Source organism: Rattus rattus, chromosome 1, assembly GCF_011064425.1.
Source record: "Rattus rattus isolate New Zealand chromosome 1, Rrattus_CSIRO_v1, whole genome shotgun sequence".
Lineage (NCBI taxonomy): Eukaryota > Metazoa > Chordata > Mammalia > Rodentia > Muridae > Rattus > Rattus rattus.
In genome coordinates this window covers 18949893-18964717 of record NC_046154.1, presented here as the reverse complement: position 1 = coordinate 18964717, position 14825 = coordinate 18949893, and the positions used below count along the sequence as shown (strand labels likewise).

General features: G+C 50.2%; 1 protein-coding gene across 2 annotated transcripts in view; it reads left to right on the top strand.

Moving 5' to 3' along the window:
- Positions 1–14825, top strand: part of Capzb (capping actin protein of muscle Z-line subunit beta) — a 99668-nt gene that overhangs the window by 40739 nt on the left and 44104 nt on the right. For both annotated transcript variants that reach the window (XM_032895454.1, XM_032895451.1), the window contains exon 2: positions 6633–6722. In XM_032895454.1, coding sequence (XP_032751345.1) covers positions 6633–6722 — 90 coding nt within the window. The remainder of the gene's footprint in view (positions 1–6632; positions 6723–14825) is intronic.

Below are 14825 nucleotides of genomic sequence, written 5' to 3'. Positions count from 1 at the left end.
GCCTCCAGGGGCCGTTACTCAATAGAAAAATCACTTCTCATTTTATTAAACCAAAATGTGCATTTTTCCAGAGTGACCTGACATGGAGGCTGGGTTTGCCCTCCATTCTCTCCCAAATAGCCCTCAGCACAAACTGTGCTGTGTTCCAAGGCAGAAAACAGATTCTGCTAAACAATTGCTCGCTGGGTCACAAGACTGTCCTGGAGGCCAGTCCTGGTCAAGTGAGACACCACAAGTCTGTGGTAAGTCAGCCCAGCCTCCAGGCGCCAACGGCTTACCGTGCAGTCTGTGAAGTGAGTGTTCACTAAACCTCTCTGGAATGTAAGCCAGCTCTGCAGGCTCTGTTTACATACAGATGCCACCGGAGTCAGGAAGACCAGGCCCACTTCCGCCTGGAAGTACCAGTGTGAGCGCCTGGTTCTCCCCAGGATTAGGTATTCCATGTTTCAAAGGATGCCCAGACTGCATGCACTCTGAGCTTTTCAACCCCTCTCCTGTCTCCTAGACACCACCTCACCCTCTCTGTTCTGCCCATTAAGTGCTGACTCTGCCACCTTCTGAGCATGTGTGAGCAGGCCCCTTGCTGGTCTGTTCTTCCCCAAGGCTCATCTCTAGTGAGACTGCCCCCCAGTGGTTATTGCAAGAAACTGTGCTACTGCAATCCAACAAGATTACCCAAGATTTCCCCAATGTCTCCAACGTCCCTTCAGAGTAGTGTCTGTGGTCATCAGCTCAGAGACACCTTGACCAGGCCATTTTGTCTCAGGGGCTTGTATTGGTGTAGTCACAGTGGGAGCTAGACATACTGCTCGGGCTTAGGGCCTGTCTTATAGGGTCTGGGCTGCTTTTTCTGTAGAGAGAAGCTGCCAGTCTCATCTATCCTCAGAAGTCACTCAAGGTCAGGCTTGCTGTAGGATTGCCAAAGCAGTCACAAGACACACCCCACTTCCGAGAAGAAAGTGCCGTGGGCACATGTGAGTCCAGTAGCAGGGAGGCTGACCAGGCATGCTGGATAGCGTAGAGCGCCTACCTAGGGTTGACTTTGGGAAATGTCTCAGACTCACAGGGTGGTGACATTCCTCTGTGGACTCTTCAGGAACTCCTAAACCTACACAGAGCAGTGGATTTTAAAGAATCCAGGAAGGTAATACAAAAACACAGACCTTCCCCCTAACAAGAGACAAGAGCCACACTGATGGGGTTATGGGGCTCTAAACCTGGTCCAAGCTAAGGCAGAAGGTGCCTGTGAGAAGCTTGGGAGTAACTGAGTACAGGTCACTCATTACAAGGCCTGGTCACCTCCCACTCCACAGCGGCTCATCCCTCCCCTCTCTGTGCTGTGCTGGCCCTCAGGGCAGCAGGGCAAGGTCTCATCAGCCTCTCTTCCTTTTATACTGTGGAGGTTCTGTGGCCCGGCAAGGCCCCTGGGTGCTGCCCCAGGTACAGAATCACATACCCCCCCATCCCCACTGCCCCTGGGAGTCGTCTGGCTTGAGCAGTGGGCTTTATGTCCGGCTGTATTTAGCATCGCTGGGGGAGTGTGTGCAGTGTACAGCTGGGCTCTTGGTGTGCCCTGCACAGGGACTGATGGTGCTTACTTTGCTGATGATCTCCCTGGGAACTGTGTCTCTGTGTCTGTTTAGCAGGGCAGGTTTGGCTGTGTGCAGAAGACCAGATGACACTCAGGCGCCGTACTCTCCGATTATTTTAGCCTGTGGTATTTGATGTGACTCTTAGTTCTCACTTATGTGGACATCATTTTACTTGTTGCCAGGTAATTTAGGCAGCTTTGTGACTTTTAAAGTTATGGGAAAGCTGGCAGAAGCTGGCACTGTGTCCTTCCAAACCCTCCAGCTCTTGCCCCGGTGAGGTTTCTTTCCTAATTGACTTTCACTTTTTCCCCCTGCACTGTAAGCTCTGTAAAGACCAGAGACTTTGTATTCTCTATTGAGCATCAAAAACAGAGCTCGTTACCTAGGCGACAGTAAATAATTTCCGAGTGACTAACTGAATGGGCAGAGAGCTGTGGAAGGTGCGTGTGGTGGAACAGCCTTTCTTTGGCTACTTATTTTTCATCCCCCCACCCCCCCATGACCACCAGTGTGGTGGGAGGGGAAGCCCAGAAAGCCAGCTTTCTGAAGGAGGGTGCTTGCAAGAAGCCATTTTAGTCAAGGACTTGCAGTTTGCAAAATAAGAAGTAAATTCGAGGGGCTGGAGAGATGGCTCAGCGGTTAAGAACACTGACTGCCCTTCCAGAGGTCCTGAGCTCAATTCCCAGCAACCACATGGTGGCTCACAACCATCTGTAATGGGATCTGATGCCCTCTTCTGGTGCATCTGAAGACAGCTACAGTGTATGCATATAAATAATAAAGAAGTAACTGTTAGGGAGGGCAGCCTAAGAAGATGGGTGCAGGAACAAGGCTAAACCACTGTGTCTGCTATGCCTGCATCTGCTGTGTCCCCATCATGTGCTCATACCACAGTGCCTGACTGCTTATCTCTGTGATAACTGGGACTAAATCTCATGCCTCAGGCCAAGTTCAGGTTGGCACTCCATGCCCAGTTATTAACTAATGGATCCAGAAGGATGGTTTTTTTGTTTTGTTTTGTTTTCTTTTCTTTTTTCTTTTTTTTTCGGATCTGGGGACCGAACCCAGGGTCTCGAGCTTGCCAGGCAAGCGCTCTACCATTGAGCTAAATCCCCAACCCCTCAAAAGGATGGTTTTATAGATGGGCAGGGCATCTGCTCTTAGGAGGAGGAAGGAGACGTCCATTTAGGGGGCATCTCACAGGAAAGACTCACTCCTCTGCTGAACCCCATGTTCACTTGCTCCTGTGGTGTTTCTTCCTAGGACTTTATTTAGGGGCTGGGAAGCTGGCTCAGCAGTTAAGAGCACTTGTTGCTCTTCAGAGGACCTAGGTTGGAGTCCCAGACCCCACAAGGTGACTCAACTACGTGTAACTCCAGTCCTGTGGGATCGATGCCCTCTCCTGACATTCATTGGCACTAGGCATGTGCATAGACATACATGCAGGCAATACATCCATATACATAAAGTAAATATTAATATATGTGTACATATATGTATGTATCAGTCTGTCTGTCTGTCCGACTACATGAGTAACAGATTAGCACAGTTTGATGCTTCACAGCATGTCTTGCAAGGCCCGGACAGCATAGTCTTCTGTTTCCTGTGCCTGTGTAACTCTTCCCACAGTTACGAATTCTACACTCACTGTTCTTAGGCTGCTGCAGTGGTTTGAGGTGCACGTACATCCATGTAGAGCAGACAAGTTCACCCATACCTGTTTCTGGACCTCATGAAAATGGGGGTGTCTCCTGGGTTGTCCACAGGGGACTGTTCCCCACCACCCTGTTTTCTTGATGCTGCTCCTTTGGACCCCCAGGCTTGGTGGTGTGACTCCTAGCAAGTGGCTCCTGTCCACTCCACTCTAATTTTAACTTTATGGGCTGTCAGTAGGTTTTCCCATGTTGCTTCACTTAGGGGAAGCATTTAGTCATTTCCTAACCTAATGTGAGTTAAACATCCTTAGCCCCAGAAATCTGTTGTGAAACATTTCCAATTAGGATGGATTGGGACAGCACAGAGCCCATGAGATGAAGTGAGATGAGTGGGGTAGGACTGGCCTGCAGCGGGTGCACTCTGACAGTCTGCAGACAAGGCCTTCTGTAGAGGCACCTTGGGGTTGAAGAGTGGCGCTGGGCTTTTGGGGTCTGAAGTGGCTGCCCAGAGACCAGAATGGTGCTCTTGCGTGCTGGCCTTTCTGTCTCCACACGTCCCAGTGTACCTGGGTTACAGTTGTAAATGAGCGTGGCTTACATATGTAGACATTTTCTTTAGCTTTCTGGGGAAATTGTTAATGTCTGTTTTCCAAAACTCACAAGTTTTTAGGGCCTGAGTGGTCTTGGGTAAATGCATGCCGGTGTTTCTGAAGAGGGCCCTTGCTCTGACCTGGGTCCTAGGAGCAAGCTCCCCGTTCCCCCCACAAAAATCAAAACAAAAGCTGACTCAGTTAGCCAGGCAGTTGTGGGGAAGTTGTCCTTTATTATGTCGTTGGATGTTGAGTGGGATTCCTGACCCCTGGTTATTAGTCCTGGCAGCAACCCCTTCCTTCCCATCATGCCAGGCAGAGCGTTCTCATGTGTCCTGGAATAAAGGTCAGGTGGCTAGTCCCACAGAAGTCATCTCTGGGTGAGAAACACTAGTTTGAATTGAATCATTTAGAGTTTCCAGTCTTTGTTTAAAATTACATGTATTTACACACATACATATATGTGTACATGTTCATGTATGCATACTCAGAGGCCAGAGGCGTTAGATGCCCGTGAACTGGAGTTGTCGCCATTTGTGAGCCTCCTCACAAGGATGCTAGGAGCTGAACCCAGGTCCTCTGCAAGAGCAGCATGTGCTCCTGACCACTGAGCCATCTCTCCAGCACCGGCCCAACCTCTTATTTGGGGGCAGGGTCTCATGTGTCTCAGGATGGTCTTGAGTTCACTATATAGGTGACAATGACAGTGAACTTGTGAGCTTCTTGTCACCTCCCAAATGCTAAAATTGCAGGTGGTGCCACCATTTATTGTGGATATTGAACACAGGGCATACAAGTGCTCCCAGAAGTCAGAATTATAAAGGGTCCCCTGGAGCTGGAGTTAAGGTTATTGTGACCCACCTGGCGTGTGTGCTGGGAATCGAACTCTGGTCTCTGGAAGAGCAACACATGCTCTTAACCTCTGGGCTGTCTCTCCAGCCCCTTAGACCAATGTCTTACATCTGTGAGGTCTGAATGGTATTTATATAAGATGCTCCAGGTATTAAACACATACTGCTGCTGTGTGCTGAGACCCTGTATACATTATTACCCAAGTCTATACACTCTGAGAAGGCTACCCAGATTCCTTCCCCTATCTGTGCACAGTGGAGGCTGGTGGAGGTGAAGAAACTGGCCCAAGGCTCTAAGAATGGAGATGCCTTTCTGTAGTCAGTGAGCTCTCTCTGCTGTACCCGGGACATGTTACAGTAGCTTCCTATGCCCATGAGCCAAGTCCATGCTACTGTGGCCTTGGCTGATATAGCTTGCCATGAAAGTGCATGGTATAAGGCAGAAGTTCCTGGTCATGGTGATTGAATGCCTCAGTAAAAAAGCAACAGCAGGGGCTAGGGATGCTCTGTTTCCTTTCGAGTTTGTTCTCTGAGAATGCATGATCGTGTGTAACGATCTTGAGCAAGGGACAGACTTTTTATTTAATTAACAGTCTGCCATATATGTATATGTGAAAATAGGATTGGCTCCAGATAGCTCTGTGCCATGTCTGTGGTGGATACGAAGTAGGCCCCTGCTCATGCTTGCTGTGGTTAGTAGAGTCCAGATGGCTGTATGTAGCTCATTAGAGCCAAACGTGGCGTTCTGAGGATTCCTGTGTGTGTTCTGTGAGACTCTAGATTGCTCATATGAGGCTTTCAAGAGTCCTGAGTTGGACCAGAGCAGGAATGAGATACAAATCAAAGCCCCTTAGTGTTGGGGATTCTCATGGCTGCCTGCCCTCAGAACACCTCATCCCGACCCTGTCCTCTCCGTCCTCCCAGGCATACTTTCCTCACGTAGTCCCAGGTCTAACTCTGCTGGGCCCACTGTGCACCAAGTCCCCTTTGCTCTTCACTGCTCTTGCCCCACTCAGCCTTGTCTCTCCCTCACCCCACCCTTGATTATTTCTGTGTATCTGTGGTGCATGGTGCACAGGGGCCTCCCTGAGTGTCAGTAGGGGATGAAGAGCACACCGTGTGTAACTTTGGAAAGGTGCTCAGGGGACGAGAGTGGAGTTAGCACCCAGTACCCAGGGCAGCAGGTGGCCTAGTTCTCTGTGCTGTATTTTACTGGCTAGAGTGAGGCCTTCTCAAGGTTAATTCATTCATTTTGTGTTTGTGCACGTGTGCACATGCCAAGATGCACTTGTGGAAGTCAGAGGACTACTCATGAGCAGTCAGTCCCTCCCTCCTGCTGTGTCAGTCCCAAACTCAGGTGGCCATGTTTGGTGGCAGGTGCTTTTCCTTCCAGCCAGCTTGCCCCAAGCTCTTGACTTTCAGTGCTTCAGGTTTTAGAGCAGTTTGCAAAGCGGCCTGGGAAGCTCTGTAGGCGCCGAGGGATGCACTTGTAATCTCATCGTGCACCTTGGCCCCGTTCTTTACTTCCTTCTTTCTGATACAGTGATCAGCGGCCCTGGCCTGGCAGTGTCACCTGATGGTGTTCCTCTTCAGCTTAAAGCAGAGGTCGCTGTAACTGTCTCCACGAATCTGCTTACTGTAGAACCAGCCTGGGACTTGGCCGCTGTAGCCGCCAGCTCTGCTGAATAGGAGGGTTGGTGGGCTGCCTTCTTCTTTCTCCTCTTCAGGATCTCACCCACCCAGACAGGCTGCTCTGTACAGGGCAGCAGGCATCTGCACAGCGCCCCTCCAGGCTGCAGGCCCATACAGGCCTAGCAAAGGGTACACCAGAGGGCTCGGGGCTTCAGAGTATCCTGAGCACGCAGCACAGAAGGAACGAAAGCCTTCCAAAGGAGCTCTTAGGATTGCGCAGATACTCAGATGCTCTTCTCTGTTCCTCCACAGAGCGACCAGCAGCTGGACTGCGCCTTGGACCTGATGAGGCGCCTGCCTCCACAGCAGATTGAGAAAAACCTCAGCGATCTGATCGACCTGGTGCGTACCCCCCTCATATGCTCTCACTCAAGCCGAGTGAGGGCGGCACACAGTTGCTGTCTTCTGAGCGCTTTGTGGGGAATTCAAAACACAGGAAACATTTTCTCTCCCAGGCCACACCCCGCCCCTGGGCTGTGAGACTTTTCCTACGGAGAAGATGAGTTTCATATGGTGACCTCACTCTGAGCCCATCTGTATTGATAAAGTCCACGATACACATTGATTATAAAGTTAATTATTATGACCCCTTCCCTGACTTACCTGCTTCAGTTTCTGAGAGTTTGCACTTGGGCCACACCTCTGCAGGCCTCCACAAAGGTAGCTAACCCGGCACCCATGCTGGGCCAGCTTCCTCAGCCAGCCTAGACCAGCAGTGTCCTTTCTAGTTTGAAAGGTGTAACAACAAGTTTTATTACATTGTTTTTAAAGTATTCAGCTCTTTTTTAAACTTTTTTTTAAAATTTAAACATATAAAATAACGGGCTTTAAAATGTTGCTGCGGACGAGCTGGCACTGAGGTATTATTTGAAAATACTAAAATACTCAACCTTGTAGAGCTGCAGGATAATTGAAATCAGCCCCCAGGAGGCCTTCCCGCTTACCTAAATGATTTAATGGGGCTCTGGAGCCAAGTCTGCTTTTCCCATTGTGTCCCCTGTCTTCCTGGATCTGAAGCAATGAGGCATCCCTGAAAGCAGGGGTTTTCAGCCTTCATCTGCTCTGCTCATTTACTTTGATTCTGTCGTTGGGACTGAGAACATTCTTACCAGGAAAACAATTTGATAGGAGGAGATTTCCATAGCCCCCAGATAAAGCTTTCCCAGCAGCCTACAAGTCCCCAGTGCAGCAGTCTCTGTTTATAGGGCCCAGAGCTCCAGCTGTGAGCAGGTGTGTGAGACAAACACAGGTCAGTAGTAGGGGTTGTGAACAGGAATTGGGGGGGAACCCTCACAACTGGGGGAGGTGTTGTTTCAGGAGCTTAATAGCTCTGTGAGAGAGCCAGCCACACGGTGGCTCATGCTGAGAAAGAGAAAGTGGGTATAAAAAAGATAATCGCAATGTCCTTGTGAGCGCACACACATACAAACACATATACATAAATGCATGCATAATCGCAATGTCCTTGTGAGCGCACACACATACAAACACATATACATAAATGCATGCATGCACACAAGCAAGTTATGTTGGGATGGCAGTGACATCTAGGAAGCCAGAGAGGCAGAGACTTGAAGTTGTAGTGATTGTCCCATCCACCACTCTCTGAATATTGTGTGCTCTGCCAAGTGCACTCTGAGAAGTGTTGACTTTTTCTTGGTCAGCAGTCTGTGCCTGGTTCTGTGTAGATGAGGGAGGCCAAAATTGGAGGTGTGGCCAGGTCCCCCTCTGCTCAGCTCTGAGAGTTGCCTTTTAAGCTCTGTGTGAAGGTGTGCTTGGCTGACGGTCAGCTCAGTTATTGCTGTGGCTTTGAAATAAGCCTGCCCTGGAAGCACGAGAGGGTGAGCGCACGTTTTCTGGTGGCTCTGGGTGTTTAACGGGCTGTTTTGTTCTTATGGCAACTGAAGATCGTGCTACAGCTGCAGACAGATCTCCCCTGGGCCCCCTCATCGCTCATCTCTGAGATGTGTGTAGCTTTGCTGCAGATGCCCTTAGGTTCAGGGAGGAATCCAGCATGATAGGGAGGGAGGGAGGGAGAGGCTGAGAGCTGCGCTCCACCAAATGCCGGTCAGGGTTCGGCCTCAGGCCGCCTATGCAGGCTGCACAGGCCTAGGGCAGAGTGCCACAGACTACATCTGCCCTGGCACCTGAGCTTACTCCTCTTTTCGCTCTGTCTTCTGCAAAGGGGGAGAGGGACAGGGAGAGCAGGGCTGAGGGTAGGAGCTAACAGTCGATGACTGTGCCCAACAGTTAGGGTTTGGTTTTTAAAGACCTCCCAAGGGTCCCATACATGGAAGGCTTGCTCTTCTGCTGATGGCACTGCTGGAAGGCAGCGGAACCTTAAGAGGTGGAGATGAGTGGAAGGAAGTTAGCCTTGTGGGCAAGACAGTGAAGGAGGTGCGGGGACCCTGCCCCAGCCCCCCTTTTTTTTGGTCTTGTATGCATGAGGTGAACAGCTTTACCCCACTACAAGTTCTGGTGTTTGGCCCAACCACAGACCTAAGTGTCCCAGAGCTAACCGACCATGTACAGAGAGAGAGCTCTAAAACCACAAGCCAGAAGAAACATGTCCTAGCTCTAAGCTGTGGCAGGAATTTGGTCGCAGTAATGGAAACCTTGCATACTTCTCTGTGCCTACATCTGAGCGCAGAATTTCCGTCTGATTTTTTATAATAACCTTTTGAAGGTCCATATGCCCAACCCACCCTTTTGAGAAACTGGGGCTGCAGGGGTGTGTGTGACCAGATGGCATCAGGAATGCTGGTCTCCCCTGCTCCGTACTTGACCCCTAGGTCACCTTTGAATAAGTAGGGTCACCCAGCAGGAGACTGACGTAGCCTGTCCTCAGGCTGTGCCAGGTTTTCCTGTGTGTGGGAAGCATGCTGCAGAATTTTTGTTTCTACCAAGGGGAGATTTAGGACATAACAATAGTCTAGAAAATTTTTGTTTTTATTACTTGTTTTTTTTTTTTTTTTTTTTTTTTTTATTGTAAATTAATTTTTTTTTTTCTCCTTTTTTTTTTTTTTTTTTTTTTTTTTTTTTTTTTTTTTTTTTTTTTTTTTTTTTTTTTTTTTTTTTTTTTTTTTTTTTTGTTTTTTTTTTTTTTTTTGGAGCTGGGGACCGAACCCAGTGCCTTGCGCTTGCTAGGCAAGCGCCTACCACTGAGCTAAATCCCAATCCCAACTTGTTGCATTTTAAAGCTCTTCTATGGGACATGAAGGACTTCCCTTCTTAGAGCCAGGCCTTTCAGGGTTAACTTCCATAGCTTCATGGTATGGCTTGAAAGGTGCCGCCTCATGTGGAGCCAGCCTTGGGATCGCCTGGACCACAGACCCCTCAGAGAATGGGTCTGGGATTTGGGGTGCTTACTAATTTTTAATTGAAGCATGATGGATGTCAAGATGGAAATGGGGCGTGACATCTCAGCAGATTAGGGTCCAGTGAAGCGTGGTTTGTTAAAAGCCTACCAACATGCTGCAGGAGCCACCATGAGCGATGGCCCGGCTCAGTCCCCGCGTGTGCAGTACATGTGTGTGGAGCACTTGGGCTGCCTTTTCTGCTGGATCGCGAGTGGCTGTAAAAATCACTTGAAATGTGTGTTGTCGACTTGTGATTTTTCTCCTGTCTGCTCAGCGTGGCAGTTTTTTCTTTTTAAACTAAGTTTGCAGAGTCCTCTCATTCTGTACACGTTCTGTGTCCTATTGTAGTTTGGTGTCACAGGCAGTTTTAGTTTCTTCCCAAAGCTGTAGTTTCAGAAAACTCACACTACCTACCTATGGCCACGTGGCCATTGTCTGGAGTCAGGGGCGCCTTTGGCGGATCTCACATGAGGATCACAGCTTTCCTGTGTGCTCACCTGCCCAAGCCAGTGAGGAAAGGAGCTGTTCTTGGGGATGTTGGGGTTTGCCTGTGTTCCCCCTCATTTACATATCAGAGCCAGGTTGCTGCAGAGGGGTTTGTCTGGTCCACAAAAGGTCTGGTTACAGAGCCTCATCAAAATGTGCCCTGTGCTTGGCAGCCAGACCCCGAAGCCTGGTCTGCCCTGCTAGGTCAGCACTCTGTCTTCTCCCCAGCATCACAGCCTTTGCGGCCTTGGGATTCTGGTGCATGCTGATTGGTGGGAAGTGATGTCCTTTGTGGATGGCCGAAACATCATTTTATTACATACTAATTCCATTGTGCTAGAGGGAAACTGGCTGAAGCTGGTTGCTAAGCTTTTTTTTTTTTTCTTTTTTTCGGAGCTGGGGACTGAACCCAGGGCCTTGTGCTTGCTAGGCAAGTGCTCTACCACTGAGCTAAATCCCCAACCCCTGCTAAGCTGTTTTAAAAATACTATGGACCAAGGATCATGTGACGGGAAGGTGCTCCTTTGACCTTCTATGGCCTCTCTCTGCACACTGGCAGCTAGAGTTGGCACCTCTCTGCTGAGGTATATTTTGAGCCCTGAGCTGAGAAAGGGGTTTGGTTCTGCATATTGGCACTCACCAGGCCATCCGTCCTTTGCCTTTTTAAGACAACGCCAAAAATAGCCATGGATCTGTTTTACCAGGGCAAGGAGGGCTCAGCTTGCACACACACTGTGTGTGGGGGGGTTGCTTTTATTTTTTTCTTTCATAATTCCTACCTTCTTTTCCTTCTTGTAATAACACAGACAAAGGCTTTGTTCTCAGGTGTCCCTAGACTTACGAAAAGGGAAGGTCTCAGCTGTGACTCCAGGGTTAAGTTAGGCTAATTCTGCCTTCTGGTGACAAAGGAGACCTGGAAACACAGGGTGCTTGTGGGTAGAAGATGCTTGGCCCCTCCACTGTGTTCTCCCAAAACACACACAGCTCTGGAGCAGTGACAGTGGACTTCAGTGCAGCCGGCCGTCCAGAGTATTCCCTGCCAGGTATTCTGTCCCTGTCGTTCTAAGTCAACTACCCAGTGCACATTCCCTCTTGAGAGGGTCCAGGGTTCAGATGGGACTTGATTTTTTAATTGTTCTCACATTTAGAATTTGATCTATTCTTGGGGAAGTAGAAGTAATATTAGTAGGAGCTAGGAGATGATAAATTCTTTTTATAGGCCTTGTCACGTGTAATCTTCACTGTGACCTCGCCTCATCTGGGGTGATTTTGTGAGGTATAGATGAGAAACCGAAGCATGGGGTGGTGAGGGCCTGCCTTCTGGAGTCTAGTCCAGTCCTGCAGTGGGCTTGTCAGCCGTGGTAACTCCCACTGTCCCCTTCCTTAAAACAACTGCACAGTAGACCATTTCTGACAGCTAGCAGGCCTGTGAACGGAAAGGTGATGAATGCAAAGACAGTGAGCGAGCGGAAAACTGCCGTGGTGGAAGTCAGGAGGCTTGGGTGGCAGCTGTTCTTGCCTTAGGCCAGTAGGCCTCTGGGCTGCAGTCTCTGCCAGGCTAAGGCCCGATGGTCTCATTCTCTCAGACTCGGTTCTGAGGCCCAGAAGCAGAGGAACCTCACTGTGGGTACCCTCCTGTTGGGGTCTCTACTTCCAGCACCCCTTTCTTAGCAGAAGAGACTGATTTCTCCCAGGTCTGAGTCACACCGCCCTCTGTGTAGTAAATACACAAAGGGCAGGTGCAGCCTCCAGCACTGAGTCCCAGGGCACCATAGCAAAGAGCGTGGCTGCCTAGGACTGGGTGCAGGGCCTCTGGCTTTGAGGTCCTGAACACACCCTGCCCCTCTCAGTTCCTCCATTATAACATGAGGCCAGTAAAACCCGTCTCATGGGGTGAGTGGAAGACTCAGGAATACACTTCCAAAGTGCAACAAAGAAGCAGGGAGGTAGGGAGGTGCTTAATCCATGGAAGCCGATGCTGTGCTGGCTTCGCTGACCCAGAGCCTCGGTTCTGCCCACCCAGAGGCTGTGCTCACGCCTGGAGCCACCCTCCAGGCTGTGTTTTCACAGGTGCGCCATCCCCAGCCTCAGGCTTCCACAGCAGGGCAGCTCTTGATGACAGGGATCCAGCTTATTTAAGCTGGAGCTGGGGGAAAGTTAGGCCTCCACTGAGGCCTTGGGTGGTCATGGGAACAGTCGACCCTCACTTGCCCTGACCTGAAAAGGCAACACTTCCACTTCCACTCCAAATGGAGTTGAGCAGCTGAGGGGCAACCCCGAAGTCTGTTTCCCAGCCTGCCCACTGCTCCTCATGGCTGCAGAGCGAGCACCTTTGTCCCAGTGCCCTGAATCTAGAAAGTGCTGGAGGCAGGACAGGAGATGGGCTGGGCTACACAGTTAAATGGTGGTTGCAGAGTCAGGTTGACCGAGGATGCGCCAAGCAGTCCCACAGGTTGTTTATGTCTTGGCCACTACCTGCAGGAGCCAGATCTTACAGACCAATTCGACTCTTTTCCCTCCCACGCTTAGGATTTTCTCCTCCCAGATCACTGGAGTCCAGACACCAGGCTACCTCTGAGGGTTTTTCCCAGTCACAGAATGACCCTGGTTTTTGCTTTCTTCCCTTCTTGTCCTGAGTCTTCTTTTCTTGGAGCGCCTCACCTGCTAACACCTACTCAGGTCCCTGACACAGAAAACACTATGGTGCCAGCAGCCAGGCGTCACACCAACACTCCAAGCAGAAAGCTGGTTGGTTTTGCACTCTTCTTGAAAACAAACATGTCCAATTGATGCCCCTCCCCGCCAGGCCACCTGGGTTACCATATTGCAGGTCTGTTTCGGTGTCTAAAATGTGAAGTAGGGGGTGTTTGGACACCTTAAAAGTGGGAGCCCCTGTTAAGGGAAGCCCTTGCCCTCCACATGTGGCCTCAGTTCCTCACTGGTGAGATGAGACATTGGACTTGGGATGTAGCAGCTCCCTGTGTAGGTCTGGGTCTCCATCTCGAGTACTAACTATCACCAACTCAGGTCCTGGAATCTACTTTTCACTGGAGAACTATGGCAGTGTTCCCCAACTCCACAGGTTGTCTTCTGAAGGTGGGGATACAGGTAGTTGGTCCAAGACTCTCTCAGCTGACTGCTAACTTTGTGAGTTGGGATCAGCCCCAGCCCAGTTTTCTGTCACACTGCCATGTCCACAACTGCTTCAGGAATAGCTTTTCCTCGTCACTGCAGGTCACCAGCAGATGGCTTGCTCTGAACACAGATACTGCCACCAGAGAAAATGCTGGTGGGCAGCCGCTTGGTGTGCATACACTATGGCTTTTACCTCTCCATACCACAAGGGTATGCTGATGGGGATGGAGGCAGCCGTGATACCCCACACATGACCCTGAAGCCAAGTGCCAACACCAAGCAGCCACACCAGCCAGCTGGGGCTAGGGGTGGGCTCCAGACACCCTGGGGCTTTGCACTGCTTTTGGCAAGGTGTTTTGGGAGTTTGGGGCCCACCCTCCTCTTGGGTCAGTGGCCCTCATCTGGCCAGACACTTTGCTCTGTGATCGGGCGGTTTGTGCCTGCCCCTCTGCTACATGTGTTTGTAGGCCTGTTGAACTGGCAATTAAGGCTCATTAGAGACCCTGTCAATCTTAATGTGCACAGAGCTTGCCTAGGAGAGGCCTCCTGAAAGGCTGGGATGTTGAGCCCAAGGCCTCTGTGAAATTGGTCTCTGCAAATGATTCTAGATGCTTGGTGTGCCACAAGAGAGGTGTGAGCTGCTCTCCCCACACTGCAGACTGCCAGGTCCTGGTGGGCCTATTACCTTTTATGTAATTGAAACCTTCGCCTGAGAGCAAAATGGAAGTTACAGATGGTGGGCAAGTATCAGATGGAGGCCCAGAGTGGGGACCTGACAGCAGGCCACTCTAAGGACAGATGCTGAGTCAAAGAGGAAACTGAGTTGTCCTTAATCTGTGTCACCCCTCTCTGGAATGTATGGGAATACTTAATTACTTGCTTCAATTACTTGAAGCAAGAATGGCATTCCCAGTTGAGGACACAGGAGATTTACGTCAGGCTAGAAATGAGTTCCTTCAGATAAGCCCTCCCACCCCCAGTGTGAGGAGGGCTGTGTGCTTGATGTGTTCTAAACTGAGAGCCTCCCTGACCTTCCTGCTTGCACGCAGTTAGAGTGATCATTGGTAATTCATTGTGTGCTGTAACTTCAGGAAGCTCCCTCTGGCTCCTGAGACCCCCTAGGAGATAGTGGTGCGCATTTTTCTGTCTCCTGAGTGTGTAAAATAAATCCTGGCCATGTGTCAACCATAGGTGGACATAGCATATAAACAGCAAGCCACCCCACCCCCAGATTTGGGAGGCGAGAGCTGTACACGCTTTGCAAGTCGGAGATGAAATGGGACCTGGATGTCTCCTGGAACTGAGTTGTATGACTGGGGACATCACCCTGCAGCCAGTAAGTTGGTCTGAGTTAGCTGGGTCTTAGTGTCCCCCAAATGTCCAGGTGAGTCCAAGGCCATCTCACACCCAGGATCCGTTTCCTCAGCTGTTCAGCGAAGACTTTGAAATGCCCCTTGCTCTCAGG